This window comes from Larus michahellis, chromosome 3 (assembly GCF_964199755.1).
Source record: "Larus michahellis chromosome 3, bLarMic1.1, whole genome shotgun sequence".
Lineage (NCBI taxonomy): Eukaryota > Metazoa > Chordata > Aves > Charadriiformes > Laridae > Larus > Larus michahellis.
The window spans coordinates 49,307,514-49,328,937 of record NC_133898.1 but is presented as its reverse complement, the minus strand read 5'-3'; the positions used below and the strand labels follow the sequence as shown (position 1 = coordinate 49,328,937).

Genomic DNA, 21,424 nt, shown 5'->3' with positions numbered 1-21,424 from the left:
CGCGGGGGGATGGACTACATCTCCCAGAGTGCACCGCGCACAGCAACTGCCGGGGGCCGGGGCCCTCGCTGAATGCTAATGAGCGGAGGGGGCGGTGCTGGCGCCTGCGCGCTGGGGCGCTGGTGGCGCATTTTCCCCCAAGAGGGGAAGGTGGCGCCCGGCAGAGCGGAAGGGGGTGGTGCTACGAGCGCTGCCGTTGCTGCTGCCGCCACTCCGGGAGCGGAGACTGCTTGGGAGAGCGCGGGGCGCGGCTCCGGCTGGAGGTGGTGGCGGCGAGGCGAGGTGAGCGATGGCCGCCCGTCCGCTCTAAGGCCCAGGGCGCGGGGCTGCACCGTGCCGCCTGCCCGTTATCCGGCCGTTGCTGGTGGGGTCCGGCGGGGGAGTGGGGCGTGCTTCCCGAAGGACTCGGCCCTTTCCCTCCGCGCTGGGTCGGGTGGCGGGTGGGGGTAGCGGGCGCCGCCGCCGCCCCGCCCAGGAGGGGCTGGCGGGCGGCCCGGAAGGGGGCCGGGAAGGGGCTGAGGGGAAGCGGGGCCGGAGCCGGCGGCCGCCGTTAGCGCAGGGCGGCGCCGGGCGGGCGGCGGCGCTGTCGGCGGGGCGGGCGGGCTGACTGAACGCTCTCGGGGGCCGGGGCTTCGGCGGGCGGGCGGCGCTTCGCTCCCCGGCGGCTGAGCCCGGCTGCCGTCAGCGCCGATCAGAAAATGGGGGTGGACGGCGGGTAGGGGGAGCGAGGAGTCCTCGGCGCTCGGTCTCGCTTTATCTAAGATGGCGCTGGCGAGGCTGGGCCGCTTGCCTTTGCGCTGTGGCAGCCGCCAGAGAGGCTCTGCCGCCTCCCCTCGCCTTTACATCTCTTACAGTGAACTCCGAAAAACAAGCTGTATTTCTTTTGGTTTGACTGTGATGCTTTGGGCGGGGGTTAGGCATCGGTAAGCTGGGTAACGGCTCCGTGTTCTCTGTGAAATGTGAATTTTAGCCTGAGACGCGATTCAGAAGTAGTCGCGGCTTCTGCCGACTCGTTTTCTGTCTTTGGGTGAGCCCGCAGCTCAAAACCCCTTCCTGTCCCTGCGCCGTCACAGCACCGAGCGAGGGCTTTGACAGCCCAGGTGGTGTCCGGCTTCTGAGGCGTTCGTGTTCCATTATATCTGGAAATCCTACTAAAATCGAAGCACGATTCCAGCAACAGTGCGTTCTTGCTGTTGTGGCGTTAGCGTTGAAGTTGCAGCTGTGGAAAGGTGCTTGTTTGCTTAGCCGCCTCTGGAGGCAAGGTGTGTGTCTATCCTCCCACCTGTGGGGAGCTGCCTACCCTTAAGTCGAACACAAGGCTTTGTTCGGTATCAGCCTAAGAGGGGTTGTAAAGAGGACTCTGCTAATTAGAATGAGAATGCGGACTAGGGTGAGAAGCATCCTGTCTCAATTACATTTGGGTTAAGAGCCTTGATAGCCTCTTTGAAACAATACACATTCACTACAGTTTCTGTGTGTTCCTTCTGAAACAGACCTCCTAACTCCTACATCTCCCTGTTTGAGGCTTCTTTTTTTTTTTATTGGTTACAATGAAACCAGTGTCTTGGTGCACTAAGTTCTGTGATGGAGCAGGTCTAAGAACTTTCTGGATGGTTCCTTTTGCTCCACAGCTCTCTGCTCCTTTGGTGCTTCTCTCTTATTTTCCATGTAACTGTACTGTGATTGGAAACACTGAGATGATGATGCTTTTAAAAATACTGTCTATGTATTTAACCTGGACTTATTTCAGTGACCATATTAGGTCATTTGGAGGAGGGGGAGAATATTCTGTAGAATGGGATGGAAGGGATGGGGCAAGGAGCTGTTTTACAAAGTTTCAAAGTGAAGACTTTTCTTAACATGTGAGTTAGAATTAATATTACTTGCATCTTCTCTAGAAAGCTCCTAGACGCAGATCACAGCTTCAAGTATAGTTTGAGTGTAGTTCTAACTTATGGAAGCACATGTCGCCATCTTATTTGAGTGTCTTGTGTGTTTTCAAGGAGATCATTAGAGGTAAGGTTTGTTGCAGTCCAAGAGGCAGTTCTGTGAGGTCTCTGTTGAGATTGCATGGCCTGTGCCCATAACACCTGCTCTATAGGCTTATGTGGGGATACTGAGAAATAACTGGAAAAATAACTTAGTCATTCATGAATTGAAATGCAGCAAGTCTGTGTACTGGTTTAAAAGGAAACCGATTTAAAAAGTAAAATGACCTTAACTTCCTTAATCTTTTGAATAAGTATACATGCAGTCAGTTTTTGCACTTTCACTAAGAAAAGACTTTGTATTCATGTTCATTTATTGTTTAACTCCTGGCAATTTTACTTTCTACTAGGAGGTGCTGACTGAGATCTTGTCTCTAAGTGTCTTCATTGAGAAGACTTTCTGCAGCAGTGTAACTTCCGTAGTAAATTGGTCAGTTGCCTAGGAAGGAAACCCTTAACATCAAGCATTTCCCAATTGTGTCAAATATGATAACTTTAGAATCATAGAATCATTTAGGTTGGAAAAGACCCTTGGGATCATCGAGTCCAACCATCAGCTCCACTCTACAAAGTTCTCCCTTACACCATATCCCCTGACACCACACCTAAACAACTCTTAAACACATTCAGGGATGGTGACTCCACCACCTCCCTGGGCAGCCTATTCCAGTGTCTGACCACTCTTTCTCTTTTTTCCTAATGCCCAGCCTAAACCTACCCTGCTGCAGCTTGAACCCATTCCCTCTTGTTCTATCACTAATTACCTGGGAGAAGAGACCAGCACCAACCTCTCTACAATGTCCTTTCAAGCAGCTGTAGAGAGTGATGAGGTCTCCCCTCAGCTGCCTCTTCCTCAAACTAAACAGTCCCAGCTTCTTCAGTCGCTCCTCATAAGATTTATTCTCCAGGCCCTTCACCAGCTTCGTTGCCCTCCTCTGCACTCGCTCCAGCACCTCAATATCTCTCTCTCCTATTGAGGTGCCCAAAACTGGTCACAATACTCAAGGTGTGGCCTCACCAGTGCTGAGTACAGGGGGACAATCACCTCCCTACTTCTGCTGGTCATGTTTAACTTTGTGGAAACAGCAATAATATTACAAGTCTCTTATTGTGGTATTCTTGCTTACAGGCATTTGTAAGCATCTTCCTTTACATATTTCTTTATGAAGTGCCCTGTCTTTGTATAAGCTTGGGGGATGTTCTGCTGCTGTTCTTGTTTCAGTGGGTGTATTAGGTATGTATCTGTCTGATGAATAATCAGACTGTGTCTTTTTTCCTTAGCGCAGATTACTTATCACTTCATTTAAAGGTAGCATGGCAGTCTAGAAAAGTTGAACTATAGTGGTTTAAGATAAGTTACCATATCTTCTTTGTCTCTTAGAGCTTTTTTGCCTCTTTTATTTAAAAAAAAAATAAAATCTTGGCACTTGTGGAAGTGCCTGACTAATTTTTTGCTGATAAGCAGCATTTCAGGTGGAATCTTACTAGTTTTGTGCCAAAAGATGCAAATATTTAGTTTGGTACTGTATAATACTAGCAAATTTCAAGTTAGTTGGGGATTCTGAATATTATCTTAGGAGATTTCTTGCCTGTCTGTAAGATACTAATTCCCTGAGGGAAGAGGAGAAACTTTAAGATCTACTTTTAAGCAGAAACTTTTACAGAGAATCAATTCCAACCCTAACTTTTCCCAGCTCTGTTGGATAGCTAGGCACTTTCAATTCTAAACCATCTGTGTGGCTTTTTGACAAATAGTAGTTGCAGGAGAGTTGTCAAATTGATAGTGTCTCCTTACATCCATCTCTACCAGCTTCTTTCTGCTTAAAACATCTGGGGGTGGACTGTGATAATCTTCTTGATTTCACTTCCTCACTAAAGTCCTTTGAGAGTTATCCTTGATATGTAAGGGTGCAGTTTGACAGCTGACTCTGTGTCAGTGCTGGCTTAAAAGCAGTTCCTATCCCTTCAGTTATACCAACAAGCTGAAAACAAAATAGGAAACTGAGGGTGTCAAATATGATTTAGATTACTGTGCAGCCTGACTGCTAGCTGGCACACCATGGGATAGGATGGAAATGCTGTACTGCTTATTGTGGCATTACTGCTAAGAAACTATGCAAAGCTTTCCCAAAAGGTGCAGTCTTACAAGTGTTTTGTTGGCAGCTGTGTTTGCTTAAATAGCCTTTCTTGCCCCTGAAGTGCTGATACATTTGATCAACATATGCAGTGAAGCAAATAAAGGAACTGATCCAAGCCTAAGGTTGGAAAAGTTATTAATACAGATCAGGTCCCAAGTTTGGACTGCTACAAATCCTCATGGGTTTTCAGGCTGGGAATGGGAGTAGACAGGAACTGATTGAGCTGTACTGAAAGGGAAAGGTCGTGAGTATTGAGGAATACCAGTTTGTCCAGATAGCTTAAGAGGAAGCAGTGATCTTAATGCTGATCTTTTGAGGTTTTGTTGTGAAAGTATTGCTGGATTATTTTGAGCAAGTGTGGAACATAGTTTTTTCCACTCGTGTTAACCACTCCTCTTACTGTACACATGTTAAAAATGCATCACTCCATACTTATAAATACCACTTTAAAATAGTCGTTTTTATGGATAACTATTCAGTTGCTCCAGGTGCAAGAAGTACACCATTTCCAGGATGCTAGCTAAATAGCTGAGAAATGATGCTGAAGTAGAATGAGACTTTATGCTACTGCTGCAGTTCCTGTCTTAAAATGACATTAGAAGAATTGTTTTGAGCTGCGGTGTCTGCAGTGCAGTAAGGAAGGCTAGAGGTGAAAGGACAGAAAATCCGTTATAGAAAACAGTCTGAAAAAAAATGTGGATACAGATGACCAAAGGTATGTAAACTGAAACATAATCAATAGAAAATTGTTGAGCTATGTAGGGAATGGATCCTAAAAGATTTCTTGTAAGAGTCTGTGATGCATATAGTATATGGGAAAGTGTGCAAAGATGTCTGTATGCTTAAACAGGGGACTGAAGAATTCAATCAGAAGGCTGAAGCTGGTGTTCAACTTGTTTAGATTGCCTTGGTGTAAGGTATATTTTTCTGCTCTTGGGCATCTCTGCTTTTGTATAGGGAAAGCATTTAGGGAGGTCTAATCAGATCAGTCATACAAGGTTTTGTATGGGCTTGAGTGTCTTCTCTAAAGACTTACAGTGGAGCTTCATTGTTGTGAATGTTGATGTTTTAAATACTTCTCTATCGTCTAAGTCCTCTAATACATATCAAATCAGAGCAAAGTCTAGGAGTTGGCTTAAACTACTAATGAATAACTAAAGAGACCGTTTAACACATGGCTGTTTCTTTTCTAAATGACATATGGAAAACTTTTTTATGTAGTGAAGGTAGTATTAACTGAAGGTGTCATGTTCAAAATTGGAGTATTCGCACCTAACCTTGACTTTTTATTAATTGTGTCCATCTGTTTTTTTACTTCCCTAATTTTTGATCTAAATAGTGTCAATAACACTTTCTTTAACAGTGAACTACCTCTTATGAAATAAAGAAATGGATGGGATGGATGAAACATCTAAAAGAATCCTAGAGCCATACCAGTATTTACTTCAACTACCAGGCAAGTTTCTTTGTAATGTGGTATTTTTAAATATCAAAATTGGTTTTATAGCAGCTTTTGTCTCAGGAAGTGTAAGAAAAGAAGCTTATCCATTCTTGATTTGTGGATTTAAGAGTGATTAAAGGTAACATTTTTCAATATTTGTTCTTTTCTTCCTGTTGTAGAACCACCTTTTTGGTGAGACTGGTACAAAAACTGAGTCTGTTGCAGTGCAAGTAGTATTTCAGTTACTCTGCTCTCCACTCAGAGTAGCTGACTTGCTGCTCTTTAAAACTGATAAGGGCAAGTAACAAAGTTTTTGTGGGGTTTTGTGTATTATTTAACTTCTTTCCCTTGCCTTCCTCCTCTTGCCACCCTCCCCACATCTGGCACAACTGCATCATGTGTATTAACACATGAATGAAACAGCCAGACCCAATGCACTTAAGGTAATACCTATGCTCTGTTCTTTCCTGATTATCTTTTTATAGAAAGTTACATTAACTCATGACTTTTACATAAAACATGAATAATTAGGTAAGTAATTCTGCTATGACTTGATCCCATTCTTAAACTCAGGGTTGACAATGTGTTTTTTTCTTTATCTGCTTGCTGTAGTAGACTTAGCGGGTTGTGATTTGTTGGGGTTTTTTAAATAGCCTGTTTCTTTTGTGTAACTTCTTCCTGATATGTGTAGAACCAGGTGTTCTTATGGCAAATATTGGCTGTCCCTGGATTGCCTCACTTTTCAGAGGATCAGCCAGTCCTTGTGTGGTATCAGGTCACTAGAAACACATTCAGATGAAGTTTTCAGTCTTGAACAGTACCTGTTTTAGCAGAATTCAGGAGGCAGTTTGATAGAATAGTACTACTGTATGGATATGACTTTCAAAGCCTCTTTGACTAAACAATCAGATTGTTTGCTGTGGCTTTTGCTTGTACACCTAAAGTGAAAGGAGGATGGTACAAGCTATCAATGTAACTAACTTCGTAAAAATAGTGGTGGGAAACTACTTTGTCACTGGGACTGTTGCAGGATTGCCTTCTGTCCATTTTATATTGCATACTGGTGGAGTAAAGGAAGATACAAAATATGGTAAAGATTAAGGAAAATAATCCTGACCAAAATTATATCTGACTTGGGGTAGAAGACCTGTCTAGCCAAGTAGCATAATGAATCATAGGCACAGTAGTAAGTGGCTTTTGCACATCTGCAAAAAGACCTGTATATCAGCAGGGTGAATCCTGTGGGTCCTAATTCATTATACCTGTATATAATGAATTTCATTATTAATCTCTACAAATATCCAGGATTGTCTTGTCTACATAAATGATTTCATTTGGCTTGGCAGTTAGCACTACTTGAGTTGAAAAATAAGAAAAGGAAAGAATTTGGCAGTAACATGCCTTTTTAATGCCAGAAAGCTCATTTCCCATTTCCTCACGGTATATTCCACTTGGGCATGCTGAGCTGGGTGTTGATTTTTGTTAGAGAACTACCTTGAAAATGAGTCTACAATGTTACAGAGATCTTTCTAAGAGCTGGTCTTGAAGAAATTTACTTTCCTCTAAGACCATCTTTAAGTGTGCTTTTTGTTTGGTTATATTATCTCACATAACCAAGGTATATTGTAACACCTTTGCATCTTTAGCTGCTGATTATTTTTTAAGGTATTGTAGATACCAGCAAAAAAAGCTCAGCTTCCTAGTAGGAAATATACAACAGACAAAAAGTGCCACAAAAAATCTTCCATAGGCAAAAGTGCTTGACTAATAGCTCTTCAGTTAGCTTTCACTTTAAATGATGCAGCTAGGATATATACTTAACCTTCCCACCTTGACTTCCTATACTTTCTTGTGAGTGAGATCAACCCTGATCAGTCTATGCTGATGGCTTATATAATGTTATACTTACTGACAGTGAAAGCATTTTGTATCTTATCCTGCTAAAGTATCATAAATCTGATTGTCCACTTTAACATGTTGATCTCTTGTGAATTTAGTTTAATTTTTGGAGCAGGTGAGAGACAAGATACACTTCTCTCTATGCAGAAATGGTGGCATGATTCAAAAGGACAGACTTCTCTTAAACTAGGCAGGTAGAAGTAACAGGTGAAGCAGTGAGAGTTCACAATCATATAGCTGGATGTTTACTGTTTTTGAAATGCTGTGGCTTTCCCCAAAGTCAGCTATTCAAGTATAGATCAGTAGGTGGTGGTTACTTGTGTGAACCTTGGAACCAGTATGAGCACCAATGCTTGGTGAGTGGAAAAAATTGGGTGCGTGCTAGCCCTTCACAATTAGGCATCTCATTTGGGCTCCACCCTGAGCTAATCTAAAAAGCTCTTGCTGAAAGAGGCAGTTTCATTCCATCCTCTTTAGCTTCTGGCAGTATTCTCCTGCTAGTTAACTTGTGCCAGTTCTCAGCTTGCTAACCAAATGATTAGGTAGTATTGATCACCTCACCTGTTAAAAACTTGCCTGATTAATCTTCTCTTGTCTTGTTAGTAAGCTGGTGCAAGGGTGGGGACAAGGAGTTGTTCCTGTGTTGGATCATCTTGAGTTCTGAGGGGCTTTTGCAGAAAGCTTGGCTGCTTGTCAAATATGTACATTCATGGCTCTGCTATAGTCCAATTGCTTAACTTTTAAGACTAGTTTAAAAACAAACTCTCCAAACGATTTAGTAACCTATGAGAACTTGAATGCATTTAGATACATATCAAACTTTGTTTACATAAAAGGAGATTGTGTAACAATATTAAGGTTGTTTAAAAAAAAAAGTATCTGCTAATGTCTATACTGCAAGAACACACGTTTTTTTATAACTGCTGAGGATTAATCCCTCAATACAAGAAGCTGATTATTCTGCTTCCCATTAATGAAATAGGACTTTGAATGGTAACAGTTTGGGGGTGATACTTAAAATATGCTTGTCTATTTCTTTAACAGCACTAGGATAGAGAAACAACTAGACTTATGGGTTTTTACTATGTTGCTATTTTAACTGCTAGTATGGTAATTAATCCTTATTCCTTCATTAGCAGAATATAGTGCTTGGGAGAACATACATTCTGAAGCAGTAACTTTTCTTGTAAAATCTCATTGTAGAATAATATTGCCATCCTTGTTTATAGTGGTGTTCTGCGTAATCTAGTATTCTGTCCTTTAGTCTCATGAACAAAGTGTAATGAACAGGATTAACTTTCACAAATTCCAGTGTGGTTTGTCTCAAAAATGACCTGTTCCAGACAGATGAATCTTTTATCTCTGAGTGACTTAGTTAACAGCAGTAGCTGTTTTTGCAGCACTAAGGAGTACATGGAGTTTCAGTTGCAGTAAAACTGATGTGGTTAACAGCTTGCTATTGAAAGAGGTAGATTCTGATCCCATTCATGACTCTGCATCTTTCCTTTCATGTGCATTGCGCTGGTCTTGGCTGCAGTCTTTGCTGGGCTTGTTTAGCAAGCTAAGCAATCAAGACTGGCTTTTGTTCATCAGCTTTTTCTGCTGGGCTGTTGAATATGACCAGCTTGGTGAAGGAGTTAAGCATCACAGAGCATGATCCCTACCGCTGGCACAGCTACACCTGGCACATCAGAGGCCTCAACTTGGGCCAAGTTCCTGAGAGAAGCTGTAGCTCTCCAGGCTCTGAGCTGCAGGGATGCCTGGGCCCTCACTGGTCCGGAAGAAAGTGATGTCCCTGCCCCTAAAAGGTGTGCAGTTGTGCAAAATGTGTGCCACCAAGCAAAGGAGCAGTGGAAGGGAAGGGGGACAGCAGACTGCACAGCATCAGAAATAACAAAAAGAGGAAGAACCCTACAGGTTCAAGAGCCTGAAACCCCCAAGTATATTGAAGGAGAGGCATGAACAGTCTGTGCATATCAGATTGGGAAGTGGATACCCTCACAACAGCGAGGGCTGGGAGTTGGTGGCTTCTGGCAACAGGAGAAGGATTCATGTGCAATTGCTAAATGAGTTAGCAAGCTAGCACCTGCAGACAGTAGTGGGGACAGTGACTCCTGCAGGAGACAGGGGCGTCCATCTGAGCTTCTGTCTTAGGGAGGTTTACTACTTCTGTGTAGTTCTGATCAGGGATATTATGGCAGGACTGCCAAGGTGTGTTTCACCCTCAGACTACTTAACCCTGCAGCTCTTCCACTTAAGCACTAGTAGATAGAGCAAGGGGTTGCCTGGAGTTTATCAAGTGTGACTATGTGGTGTTTGGAATAAAGGCCAATGGCATAGGAAGCCAGGTAGCTTTTCTCCATGATCTTAAACCCCCTTCCCCTCTCCATCGAGAGGAACAGACAGATCCTACATGTTGACAGCTAGTTAGTTGCACAGCTGGTACTGATAGCAGAAATTTGAGTTTTATGACTGTGGGACTCCCTCTGTAGATCAAGGACTATGAGGAGGAGATAGCATCCACCTACCCAGGTCAGGGCAGAAGTGTCTCTGCCAACAGAAGGTGAGAAGGGAATTAAACTAGAAATTACAATAGAGGAGAATGACTACCCCACAGTTGAGTAAGGAAATGGTGAACGTGCAAACGAAGGGTGTAGGCTGATGTGGACAAGAGACAGCTGTAATCAACAGAGCGGAGCTGAAGGCAGCCCATCCTGGGTGTATGCACTCAAATAGGAAAGTATGAACAGGACAATATGATGGGGGAAGCTCTCAGTTTTTCTGGGAAATCCGCAGGACTGGTTGCACCTCTGAAGTGCCTCTACACAAATGCATACAGTATGGGGAGTAAATGGGAGGAGTTAGAGGTCTGTGTGCAGTTACAAAGCTGCAGTTTTATTGGGATATCTGATGTGGGATAGCTTGCATAGCTAGAGGGCTGCAATGGGTTGATATGGACTGCCTGGGGAGGCAGTCTGGGATAGCAAGGAGTGTGTTGGCTTTTATGTGAAAGAGCAGAAGAACTGCATGGAGCTCTGCCTTCAGTCAGGTGATAAGCCTGTTGAGATCTTATGGGTTAAGATTAGAGGGCAGATCAATAGGGGTGACACTATAGTGGGTCTTTGCTACAGACTGCCTGAGCAGGCTGAAGTAGATGAGGCCTTAAGGCAACCGGAAGATGCCTCCCTCATATTTATAGGCCCTGGTCCTCATGAGAGATTCCAGCTACTTCAGTATCTGGTAGAAGCAGCAACATAGCAGGGCACAGGCAATCCAGGAGTTTTCTGGGATGCACTGATGATCGCTTGCTAACACAGATAATCAAGGAGCTGATGAAGGAAGGCATTTTGCTGGACCTCATGCTTAGAAACAAGGAAGAATTGGTTAGGACATGAAGACTGGGGACAACCTTGGCTGCAGTGACCATGGGATGGTGGCATTCGGGATCCTGAGAAGAATAAACAAGGCAAAAATTAGGATCACAACTACAGACTAGTTAACCCTATCTTGAACAGAGGAGTTAAGCTAGACAATTCTACAGTGACCTTGATCTGTCACAAGTGGCTGCCGAGGTTTCAGAGTGTGTAGGCCTGCTGTCTTTGCCTGGTTTCCTGCTGCGTATGCTGGCTATAGTGTTCTTGTAGCTGTGTGGGGAGGTCTGCTTGGGGAATTTATGTATTTAACACTAATCCATCAAAAGACAGAGCTAAACATGAAAGTGTACGGTATAGCTGAGGTAATATTGGAGCTTGCTTCCTTCAGAAGGGCAGTGCCCCCTTTCCCTGGCTCTCAGCATCTGCTCCTTACCCTGTAATAACTCTGGCAGACCCACTTCATAAGCTGACTCAGTATGTAAAGCAGGCAGAAAGCTAACCTAGCAAAAAGCAGACAGTTTTGTGCTGGGGTAATGAGTTGATCAGCTCAGTGAGGCTGTAATGAGGGCTAGGTTAATAGTCCCTTTGCTTTTTCCCCGTGCTGTTCTAGCCCATTTATGTACCCTCACTGTAAGTGGGGTACTGCCCTAAGGGCATAGTTTTGGGTCACTTTAATACAGCAAGAGTGAAGAAACACTAATGAGGAGCCTGTCCAGAGCTGGAGGTGTGTAGGTTTTGGGTCTGTACCCTGTCACAAGAACAATTGTGTACATAGAGTGTATACGTCAGGCTAATTTTTTTCTCTTTTTTTTTTTTAGAGAAGCATCTCATCTGTCTGAAGAGGTGGGGAGGGATTGTCCTCAATACAACATCTTTCACTTGATCTTTGTTTCAAGGATAAAGGTTTTACATTTTTCCTGCTAGAAGAAATTTCATCAATCTGTTATGTTCCAAATACTTTTTTTCTTCCTCACCTTTTCCATGCAGCAATACTAAGGAGAAAAGCTTTCTGTAGTTGCTCTTTGATTTGGGTAATATTTGGGATCTTAAGCAGATTAAACGGAATGTATTTAGCATAATTTTGATAAAAGCTTGGTGCAGTAATGTCAATTATTATAGCTCTATACAGTAGGTAGAGCTTCTGATTTTGAAAGTTAGACCTCTGTTCTTCAGTTTTACCATAGCCTGCTTAGAATAATAGAGCAGTGACATGTGGCAGTGAAGAAATTGGGTAATTCTGCCAGTGTTAAGTTTTACTGTTTTTAATCTTGTCCTAATGTCCCTGGATTGTTGTCTTGTCTAGTTTGGGGAGGTGTGGCAAGGAATGCAGGCTTCTGCATGTAGGCTTTTGTGACCATTATTAGAGGGGTTTGGGTTTTTGCCATCATAGCATGGCTGTAAGCATAAAACATACATACAGAAAATTGCTGTAATATCACATAGACTGGGTAGCATCGACTTCAGAACAAGATAAAATAGCATTTATGTAACAATAATGTTCCTTTAAAGGGGCTCACACAAGCGAATTTGTACTTATAAAAGGAAAGGTGAATGCTTCGCTATACAGATAGTGGTTTTTCCTAGAATAGTCAATGTCTAGACAGCCTTGCTAGTCAAGGTAGACAAGTCTAACAATTCAAATGCTGCCTGTACTAAGGAACTGAAGTGGCTAAATCCATTGTGCACGTTAATAATCCATTTGGTGTATGCTGATAGTTATGTTCCTCATGATGAAATAACACTTGTTGCTGAATGTCCAGCATTCTGAAAGCACGCTTTCTAGGAAACATTCAGAAAACCAGAATTAGCTGCCTAATGTAAAAAAGGTAGGTGTTGTCTGTATCAATGTAATTTAGAACTGAATAAACAGCTGTAGATAAGGTACACTTCCTTAATGTGATATTATCTCTGAGTAGTGTTCTTTATGGAGGTACTGAAATATTTATTAATACTTAACTGGCAAGCCATACGGTTTGGCAGAGGTTTGTAGCAGTTACTCTCAATAATTTTGAGTAATCTTTTCTCCTCGGTTAACTCATGCAACTATTTTAAAATAAACTATTAAACCTCTGATGCAGGGCATTTTGACCCTCCCATGCACAGTACTGGTGGTCACAAGTGTGTAGTGAGTCAGATCAAGGAATCATTCTGGCCAAAATCTGATCTAACCACATGGGGAAAAGGGGGGAAGTCTTGAGTGTTTGAAGTGTTTCAAATCCTTAGAATTTGCAGGAGATGCTGTCAAAAGCAGGTCTAACTTGAATTAGTGGTGGTGCTTAGTTAATGTGAGAGTTTCTTAAACTCTTGGGTACTACTCTAATTTTGTATTTAAATTTGAGCTCTAGTTGCCTGTGTTAAAATAATGAACTTCTAAGTCAGCAAAATATTGATTTTAAATAAGCAGGCTTTTAAAAAATAATTTAGAACCAGCTATGTACTTTCCTGGTAGAGAGCAGGCCTGGCATGGGGAGCTTAAAATATCTGTTCTGCTGTTTGAGGGACAAAACAATCCCTCCCTCCCTCCTGCACAAAGCTATTAGTGTTTAAAACTGAGCACAGAAAACAAAAATGGAGAACGGAAGCCAATGACAGCGTATGTCCAGGGGAAAGTCCCCTTTCACACAGGACAGAGCCAGAGGACAAAGTTGTTGGTGGGGAGAGGGAAGAAGTGCCTTTTTGTTAGTGTCTTCTAATGAAAACCAAAAGATGGTGTGGTGACAGGAAGCAGTGGAAATCTTTGAGAACTGAGAGAAAAATTGAAGCCTATTGAGCCAGGGAGGAAGGTTATCAACTTTGCTACAGAGCCCAAACCACAAAGCTATTGCTTACCTGGTGGTGACTTAATTAGAAGAGGAAAAATCCTCAGTCCAATTTCTCCAGGGTATATCACTGCAAGTGAATCTACCCACTTTTATTATTCTGTTCTCTATGTGCTGGTCACACAGCAATAGAGAAGCCTTAGAGAGAGACTCAAATGTTGAAATTTCTTCAGTGCTATGGTCAAGGTGGCATCATCAACATGAGGACTAAATTGCAGAATCATGAAGTTATGTGTCTCAGTAGATCTTGAGATGAGTAATATGGAACCCACAGTCTAGGTTGCACTGCTTTGAAGTTTATTTAAAACTTTTTCCAAAGGCCTTGTTTTGATGTGAGCTACATATGCAGAGTCGTTTGTCTAAACCTGTCTTTTAGTTATTCAAAGTTCTTATACATAGCTGAGCTTCTCAAAGTTCAGAGCACCATTGTCTCAGTGTGGGTAGGAGGTGACTTTATTTCATATTGATCATCAGTAGACATTGAATAAATATTTGTACATGACTTCTGGCAATTTATTACAGCAAGCTGGCATCGATTTATATGCATGTAGGTTAACTTTTATTAAAATTAGCTCTCACGTAAAATGTATCTGGATTGAATAGTAGTGCTTATTTTAATACTAAACTTGTACTTTTGATCTTATCTTTCATCCCTGTGAAACAGGGTGACTACTTGGCTCCACCAAACTAGATTTAGCCAAAACAGAACAAATCCTATTGTTCATAGGTAGACTTCACAGGTATAAGATATATGTCTGAATTCCTGGAAAATTCTGTTCAGATTTTTGTTTAGAGTTATTTAGTAAGTATGTCAAATGTCACTCTCCTGTTTTACAAATTTTCAATAGCGAGTGTAGAGTACTACAGGAGAAAAACCTAAAAATGGAGAGAAATAGATATTCAACAAATATCCGTATCTTCAACTAATAATGCATCATATTTTAAACTTCTTAAATCTGTTACAGACACAAAAATGAACATGCTTGGTAAACTAGGGCTTATTTTCAGAGGTAGTAAACTGATCTGTGCATGTTACTGGCATACTCAGGATCACTTTCTAACTAAACTGCCAAAACCAAATACAAAACCTGTAAATACGTGCTTTGCATATTACTGTGAAAAGTTTAAAACTGAAGCTGCTGGCAATTGTGATGTTTGTACAATGAGGGAACAAGCTACACACTTACTATGATATATTTTCTGCTTTCAGGTGATCACACTTACCTGCTTACACAACTCAAATCAGCTATAGTTGTTAAGAGAAACTGTTGTCCCTAATAATGAACTTCATGTGATTATTTTTTTCTATAAATGCCTATAATATTTTTATTGTAGGTAAGCAAGTGAGAACCAAACTGTCACAGGCCTTTAATCACTGGCTGAATGTTCCAGAAGACAAAATACAGGTACTGGCTAATTATTTTTAGAGGGCTGTTACCTTTCTTCCAAGATGACTGATGAGAGATGATTCTTACATAGCCTAAATTATCAGAAATCTTAAACACACTAGTTTCTCAATATATTAAAGTAAACTTTCAGGAAAACAACTTTAGTGCAAAGCTTTGACTGTGGTATAACACTAAAGAAATTGCTTCTATAACTTGTCTTCTGTAGAATAGTTACTTATTTCCAAGTGTGCTCAACCTTTTAAGTTGTAGAAAAGCAGTTACCATTGTTACCTACTTAACATAACTCAGTTAGTAACACTGAATTTTCAGTGACTTATGAAAGAAGCTAGACATTTGCCTTGTAAACTATACAAATACAGTGGTTGGAATAAAAAAGTCTTATGATTTTGATACAAAAATGACAAACACAGTATTTAAATCAACTTTATAAACCACTTCATGTTCTGGACCTAAAACTAGTAGTCTTATCATGCAGTCTAGAGTCCTTACTCCCTAATGAGAAGCAGGGCTTGCTTTGTAGCTACTTTAGGTTTCTGGGGGCCTTGCTGAGTTTTGAACATCTGAGGATGTAGACTGCAGCCTCTCTGGGCCTATCATCCTGTGCCTGAACTCCTTCCATGTTAACAAACTCTTCCATTCTCTCTAATTGGGATTTCTTATGCTGCATTGTAACTGTTGCCTCTTGCCCTTTTGCTGAGCAACTGTCACAGTAGGGGTCAATCTTCTCTCATGTACTATGTGTTGGAGTGATAGTACAGCAGCCACAGATTAGGTAGGTTTAGGTTGTAAGAAACCATAACACTCTGTACTGGTTCTCCAGTTTTTACTATGAAGAGCAGTCTTTTCACTTCCTCCAGACTACTTCCTGATGTCTTCTAAAATAAACCCCTTCTGCTGTCTGATTTTTTTTTTGTCCTTACTTTCAACTTTGAAGCATTTTTGACACTGTCTTTTCTTAAGTTCATAAGATGACTTGATTCAAACACAGAGTTATGAAGCACTATTTCAATTAACCTTAAATGTCTAGAAGCTACAGAAGTTTATGAAACTGTGGTATGAAAGAGATTAGCAAGAGAAATGCTAGTATAGGCTTATCCAAGGAACTCACAGAATACAGGGAAACTTTCCTGATAGTAGTGAGACTGAGAATGACACAATGGATTTAAAAGAATACTCTAGACAAATAGGTATGCAAAGTTGCTTTTAGTAAGTACTCTGTCCTCTGATTTAAAGTCAATGGGCAACAGGTACCTTCACAGGTCAAAGTAGGACTCACTTCTAACCGGCAGATGAGTCATTAGTGCTTCTTAAGTAGGTTGTTCTTGCAGTCTTATCTTGGGCAAACTATTAGATTGCTGGGATTTGGGTTTTAATGTTTGGGATGGTCACTGAACACTAGGTGGCTTGCTGCATGAGAAAATGCTTGTGGCGAAGTCCCTCTTTTTCCTATAGCACCCACCAAATAGGAATGTACTAGGTACTTGCCACTATTTAGTGGTGGCCTTAGTATTTTTTTAGAAGCAGTTATTTTGGTGAATGTTGACTGAGTGCAGTGTTTGTAGCTAGGGAGTGTAATTGGTTCATTAGCTTTAAAATCATATCTTAACCAGATATGTTTTGCAGTGAGTTCATACAGCATGCAGTTTTACCTGCTTAAATTTATTTCCACTGAAGCAGATGCTGAATATGGTTGTTTGCATAGCAGCTGTGCAATAAAAAACCACAGTATATAGTGTTAAAACACTTCATTTCTTGTTGAGTTGTCCTGCTTTGGAATTGTTAAGGTTTGCTTTTACGCAAATGTAGTCAGCTCCAAGCTTGATGTTCTGAACAGTTATTGCATACCTCAGGTGATGTATGGTATTGGTCTACCTAGTAACAAATAGTAAGTGTGTAGGAAGCCTCCAGAAAGAAGTAGTAGCTATTGCCTTTCTGCCAAGAATTTTCCAAATGATGTTTCAGGGAGAATAGTCTGTCCTTTAAGAGCTCAGTACTGAAGATAACTACACAAGGTGTGGGGAAAGAAAGATGAACTCTCCACTTACCAAAACCAGAGTTTACAAGACAAATGCGTTAATGGATGATACCTGACACTCTCAAGAACTGACTTTGGGAGATCTCAGGTTAGTGAATCTGAACTTGTCACAACATTGTGTTGCCTTTTTTTTTTCTTCGTCATGTTTCTAATAATAGTTACTGCATGACTCCTAGACAATGGCATATTTTAGAACTGTACCAACAATGAAGAGGAGCATGCAAGTGGAAACATTTCAGGGAGTAAGTTCACTTTGAATCTGAAAACTTTACACAAAAGACAGACCATGTAATCCAGGACTTACAGCGAATTGGCTGATGAAGAGAATCATAAATCTGTATTAATAGTAAAGGCAAGTGGTCTGTAAGGGAACCTTAGTGATAGAAAATATAATTCTTTAAAACCTTACCTATTTTAAATAGGATCTTGTAAATCTGGAGGTGAAATTACAATGGGAGACTTAATAATTTTCTCTTCTTGTAATAGGTTATCATTGAAGTGACAGAGATGTTGCACAATGCAAGCCTGCTTGTGGATGATATTGAAGATAACTCAAAGCTACGGCGAGGCTTTCCAGTGGCACACAGTATCTATGGAATTCCGTCTGTAATCAACTGTGCTAATTATGTGTATTTCCTTGGTTTAGAGAAGGTTTTAACCCTTGATCATCCAGATGCTGTTAAAGTTTTTACCCGTCAACTTCTGGAACTCCATAAAGGTCAAGGCTTGGATATTTACTGGAGGGATACTTACACCTGTCCTACAGAAGCTGAATATAAAGCTATGGTACTGCAAAAGACAGGTGGTCTCTTTGGATTAGCTGTAGGCCTCATGCAGCTGTTCTCTAATTATAAAAAAGACCTAAAGCCACTTCTTAACACACTTGGCCTCTTCTTCCAAATAAGAGATGACTATGCCAACTTGCACTCCAAAGAATATAGTGAAAACAAGAGTTTTTGTGAAGACTTAACCGAGGGCAAGTTCTCGTTCCCAACCATTCATGCAATTTGGTCAAGACCTGAAAGTACTCAGGTGCAAAACATTTTACGTCAAAGGACAGAGAACATAGATATAAAAAAATACTGTGTACATTACCTTGAAAATGTGGGTTCCTTTGAGTACACTCGGAATACATTGAAAGAGCTTGAATCTGAAGCCTATAAACAAATTGAATCACTTGGGGGAAACCCTGAGCTTGTAGCACTGGTTGAACAGCTGAGCAAAATGTTCAAAGAAACTGAAAATTAAAGATGTAACTCCTGGAGGTGTATTAAAACTTTAAAATGGGGAAATAACCAGACTATCTGAAAGGTGTGGTCATCAGTCTCACTTAAAACTTCTTCGTGTAGCCATGTTACAGAACTTACTGTTAAAAACAATTTGTCTCTGAGTATTGAAATATATACCCTATTATCTATACAGTCTTAACTGTAACTGCTTACAGGTGACTTTGTTAAAGCAGAGGTACTAGAATTGAAACAAGTTTTGAATCTAAATGTGGTCATCTTTGCACAATCATCATCATTATTTCAGGCTTAAAACTCTCATCTTTAACCAGGCTGTTGTAGGTTTCTGTCTGAAATTCTGTGTTAAATTAACTTGGGTTTATGTGAGTGTGTTGTGCATTTTCAAATGATGCTCTAGTAAATCAATGTACAGTGTTAAATAACAAAAGATACTTGCAACCACAATGCACATAAAACTGTTAACGTGATATTTCTAAGTTAGACTTAGGAAGATCAGATGGATCAATGTACAGAGTTCTGAAGTGAATATCACATCTAGCTGCTGGGAATATTTTCCAGGGGAATACAAATTACGAAAGATAGTATTCTATATGCAAATAAGAATAATGTTTAGTGTGAAATTGTGGCTTTGTAAAGATTTCTAAGTACTTTAGAGAAAAGATTCCATCACATCAGCAAAGCCTAAACTTGCTGCTGATGCCAGCTCTGCAGTGAATAGTTCTAGTTGCCTGGTTTTAGATTTTGAAACTGTCAAATATTTTGTAGCCAGGGACTTAAATCTAAGCACGAGAGCTCATACATGTAGCTGTAAAAAGCAACATAGTAAGTTGCTACTAGAAATGGAATGGGATTTATACCAGGTAACTTCAGGACACCATAATTGATGCAGATCTCTTTAATCTCTGCTTATAATTGAGAGGGGCTTCTCCAGGAGTTGACTCATAATTCATACTGCATTCCTGCTCTGAATTGCTATCTGGAGGCATGTTGTAGATATCTCCAGAGAGACAAGTTCTGTAATATTTTCTTTTTGCTAAAACAAAGTACAGCATCTTGTTCTACAAGTTATAATACCACTATGGTTTGGTTAATTGCTTAAATAGCGCTTTAAAATTATGTACACAGATGTACTGAAATAAAACTGGAACTGAGAGCTAGATTGAGGGGGGAGGGCTGATTGATAAAACCCTCTACTCATCTATGTATAAAGGTGAAACAATCATAAGCAGAGATGTTTCTGTCATCTTGTCTGGGCTGGCTTTAATCAGGTTCAGTTATGTTGGTCTTCACAGACACATAAAGCTTTGCTTTGGTGTAGGGAAGTAATGGTTTGGATCAAAGATAGGACTGGTGCTATTGGTGGTGGTGTTAGCTCAAGCATACTCTCAAAGGAAGTGGCCAGAGGTACTTGGCTTCCAACAGCTGAAGGATAGTTTTATGAACATGTTAATTTACTGTCCCTGGAAAGCAGGGTCTCAACCCATGGAGAAAACTAACTGAAGAAGGTTGCTGTAATGTCTTTCCTGGGCAGCCTTAAGACTCTTCTGAAAGTGATCAAGCATGAAAAAATTCAGGATGACTGCTTTCCTTCAGAGACATTATGGAGTTATGGATGATAGCCTGTCCCTTTTACCTCATGCTGAAGAGGAATCTTTGTCTGCTCTGTGATTAGGCACAGAATAATAGCCTTTTCACTGAGTGGACTTGGTTGCCAGGACTGAATAGCTTACAGTTGGTGAAAGGTATCTTTTCTTTAATGTTAATGACAGTGGATTGTAATTCCTTCTTTATAACTTGCAGTGCTTAGTACTAAGCTTGTAAGTTTTTAATGTTTTATGAGAAAATACTGTCTGCAGCAAATTACAACACTTTTGTGCCACGTCTTGTGAGTTTCTAAGCACTGTTGCAGCTGATGTTGAAAAACTGGGAAAACTATTGTTGTCAGGAGAATCTCCTAGTCTTACTTAAAAAGATATCCTTGTGCCTGTTGGGATATTGTAACTATTATATATAATGCAAAGTGCACTTAGTGCCATTTCTTGTCGTCTCAGTTGCTGGATTTAAATAGTTTTCCATAATCAAGCTTTCCTAATGAGGTGACTCTTCTTATTTTTGTATAAAACTTCTCTACTATCCGAGACTTCTGCTATGTCATCACATTTGGTTCATTCTAGCGACTTACCCCAGTATTTATTCTAATACCATATCTTGTAGAATGTGCCTCCATTGACTTAAGAGAAAGTACGTTGGAAGTTTTCCAGCTGCAGGCTCTTTAAACCACAAATGGATAAGGAGTGAAAAGTATCCCGGGAAAAAGCTGCACCAACAAGAAAGCATACTGTGCTTACTCTTCTGCCTTCAAGGCTTTTGATACCAGTGTTCAAAGCATATCCTGAAGGTATGTCTTAAAAGGCCCAGAAGCAGAGTATCATTGTGCTTTGCTTTTGTTGGGATGAACTGAAGCCTCTGAAGGTTTTGTTGATGTATTCAGGAGTTGGAAGAGGCTGGTGTCTTTTCCCTTCATCTGTTAAGCAGGTAGAGCACCTTTAATTGTTAAGTGTCAGCAGTGATGATGCTCCACAGTCAAGGCAGATTTTATATTTGGTGCCGTAAGATGAGACTGTGCATTCTCATTGGTGTTCACCAATGTTGGCTCTGGTACAAGCTCCTGGTGTTTAGCCGTGTTAGGTGAATCACTTCCTTAAAGCAGCATGGGAGTTCCTGTGGCTACAGAATTAGTTTAGTGTAGCTGCGTAAGTGCTGCTCTCTGTTCCTACGCCTCCCACAACACAGGGAGCAGAGGGGGTCCCCCCCCACCCCCACCCCCCGATTTTTCACAAGAAATGCATTGCTGGGGAATGGAAGTATGAGTTGCAAGTGGAAATGCACATGGGGAAATAAAGGGGATGCTAGTTTCAATGTCAGTCCCTTTGAGCCAGAACTGTTTCCCTTATTAATTTTCTACCATTGCCAACAATTTCTACTTTGATCAGGTTACCAGTGCATTTCTTGGGGGTTTCGCTCTTGCAGTGTGTATAAAGAGAAATGCAAATACTTGTAAGTCTGCAGTGTTT

General features: G+C 41.0%; 2 protein-coding genes across 10 annotated transcripts in view; both read left to right on the top strand.

Annotated features, from left to right (window-relative positions):
• Positions 1-143: 143 nt before the first annotated feature.
• GGPS1 (geranylgeranyl diphosphate synthase 1) lies at positions 144-20,486 on the top strand. Of its 9 annotated transcripts, XM_074580090.1 has the most exons (5): positions 5,490-5,582; positions 11,659-11,683; positions 14,995-15,065; positions 17,031-17,191; positions 17,590-20,434. In XM_074580090.1, exon 5 carries the CDS (start codon positions 17,611-17,613, stop codon positions 18,349-18,351), a length of 741 nt encoding a protein of 246 aa, XP_074436191.1. In that variant the 5' UTR covers positions 5,490-5,582; positions 11,659-11,683; positions 14,995-15,065; positions 17,031-17,191; positions 17,590-17,610; the 3' UTR covers positions 18,352-20,434. The 9 variants fall into 9 exon arrangements, with proteins under 9 accessions (XP_074436186.1, XP_074436193.1, XP_074436187.1 ...); XM_074580085.1 differs by lacking the exons at positions 11,659-11,683; positions 17,031-17,191 and adding an exon at positions 144-282 and having other exon boundaries at positions 17,590-20,486; XM_074580092.1 differs by lacking the exons at positions 5,490-5,582; positions 11,659-11,683 and adding an exon at positions 144-282.
• Positions 161-21,424, top strand: part of TBCE (tubulin folding cofactor E) — a 53,158-nt gene continuing 31,894 nt past the window's right edge. Inside the window, exon 1 of the mRNA XM_074580079.1 lies at positions 161-282. The gene's annotated coding sequence lies outside the window, so the exon portion shown is untranslated. The remainder of the gene's footprint in view (positions 283-21,424) is intronic.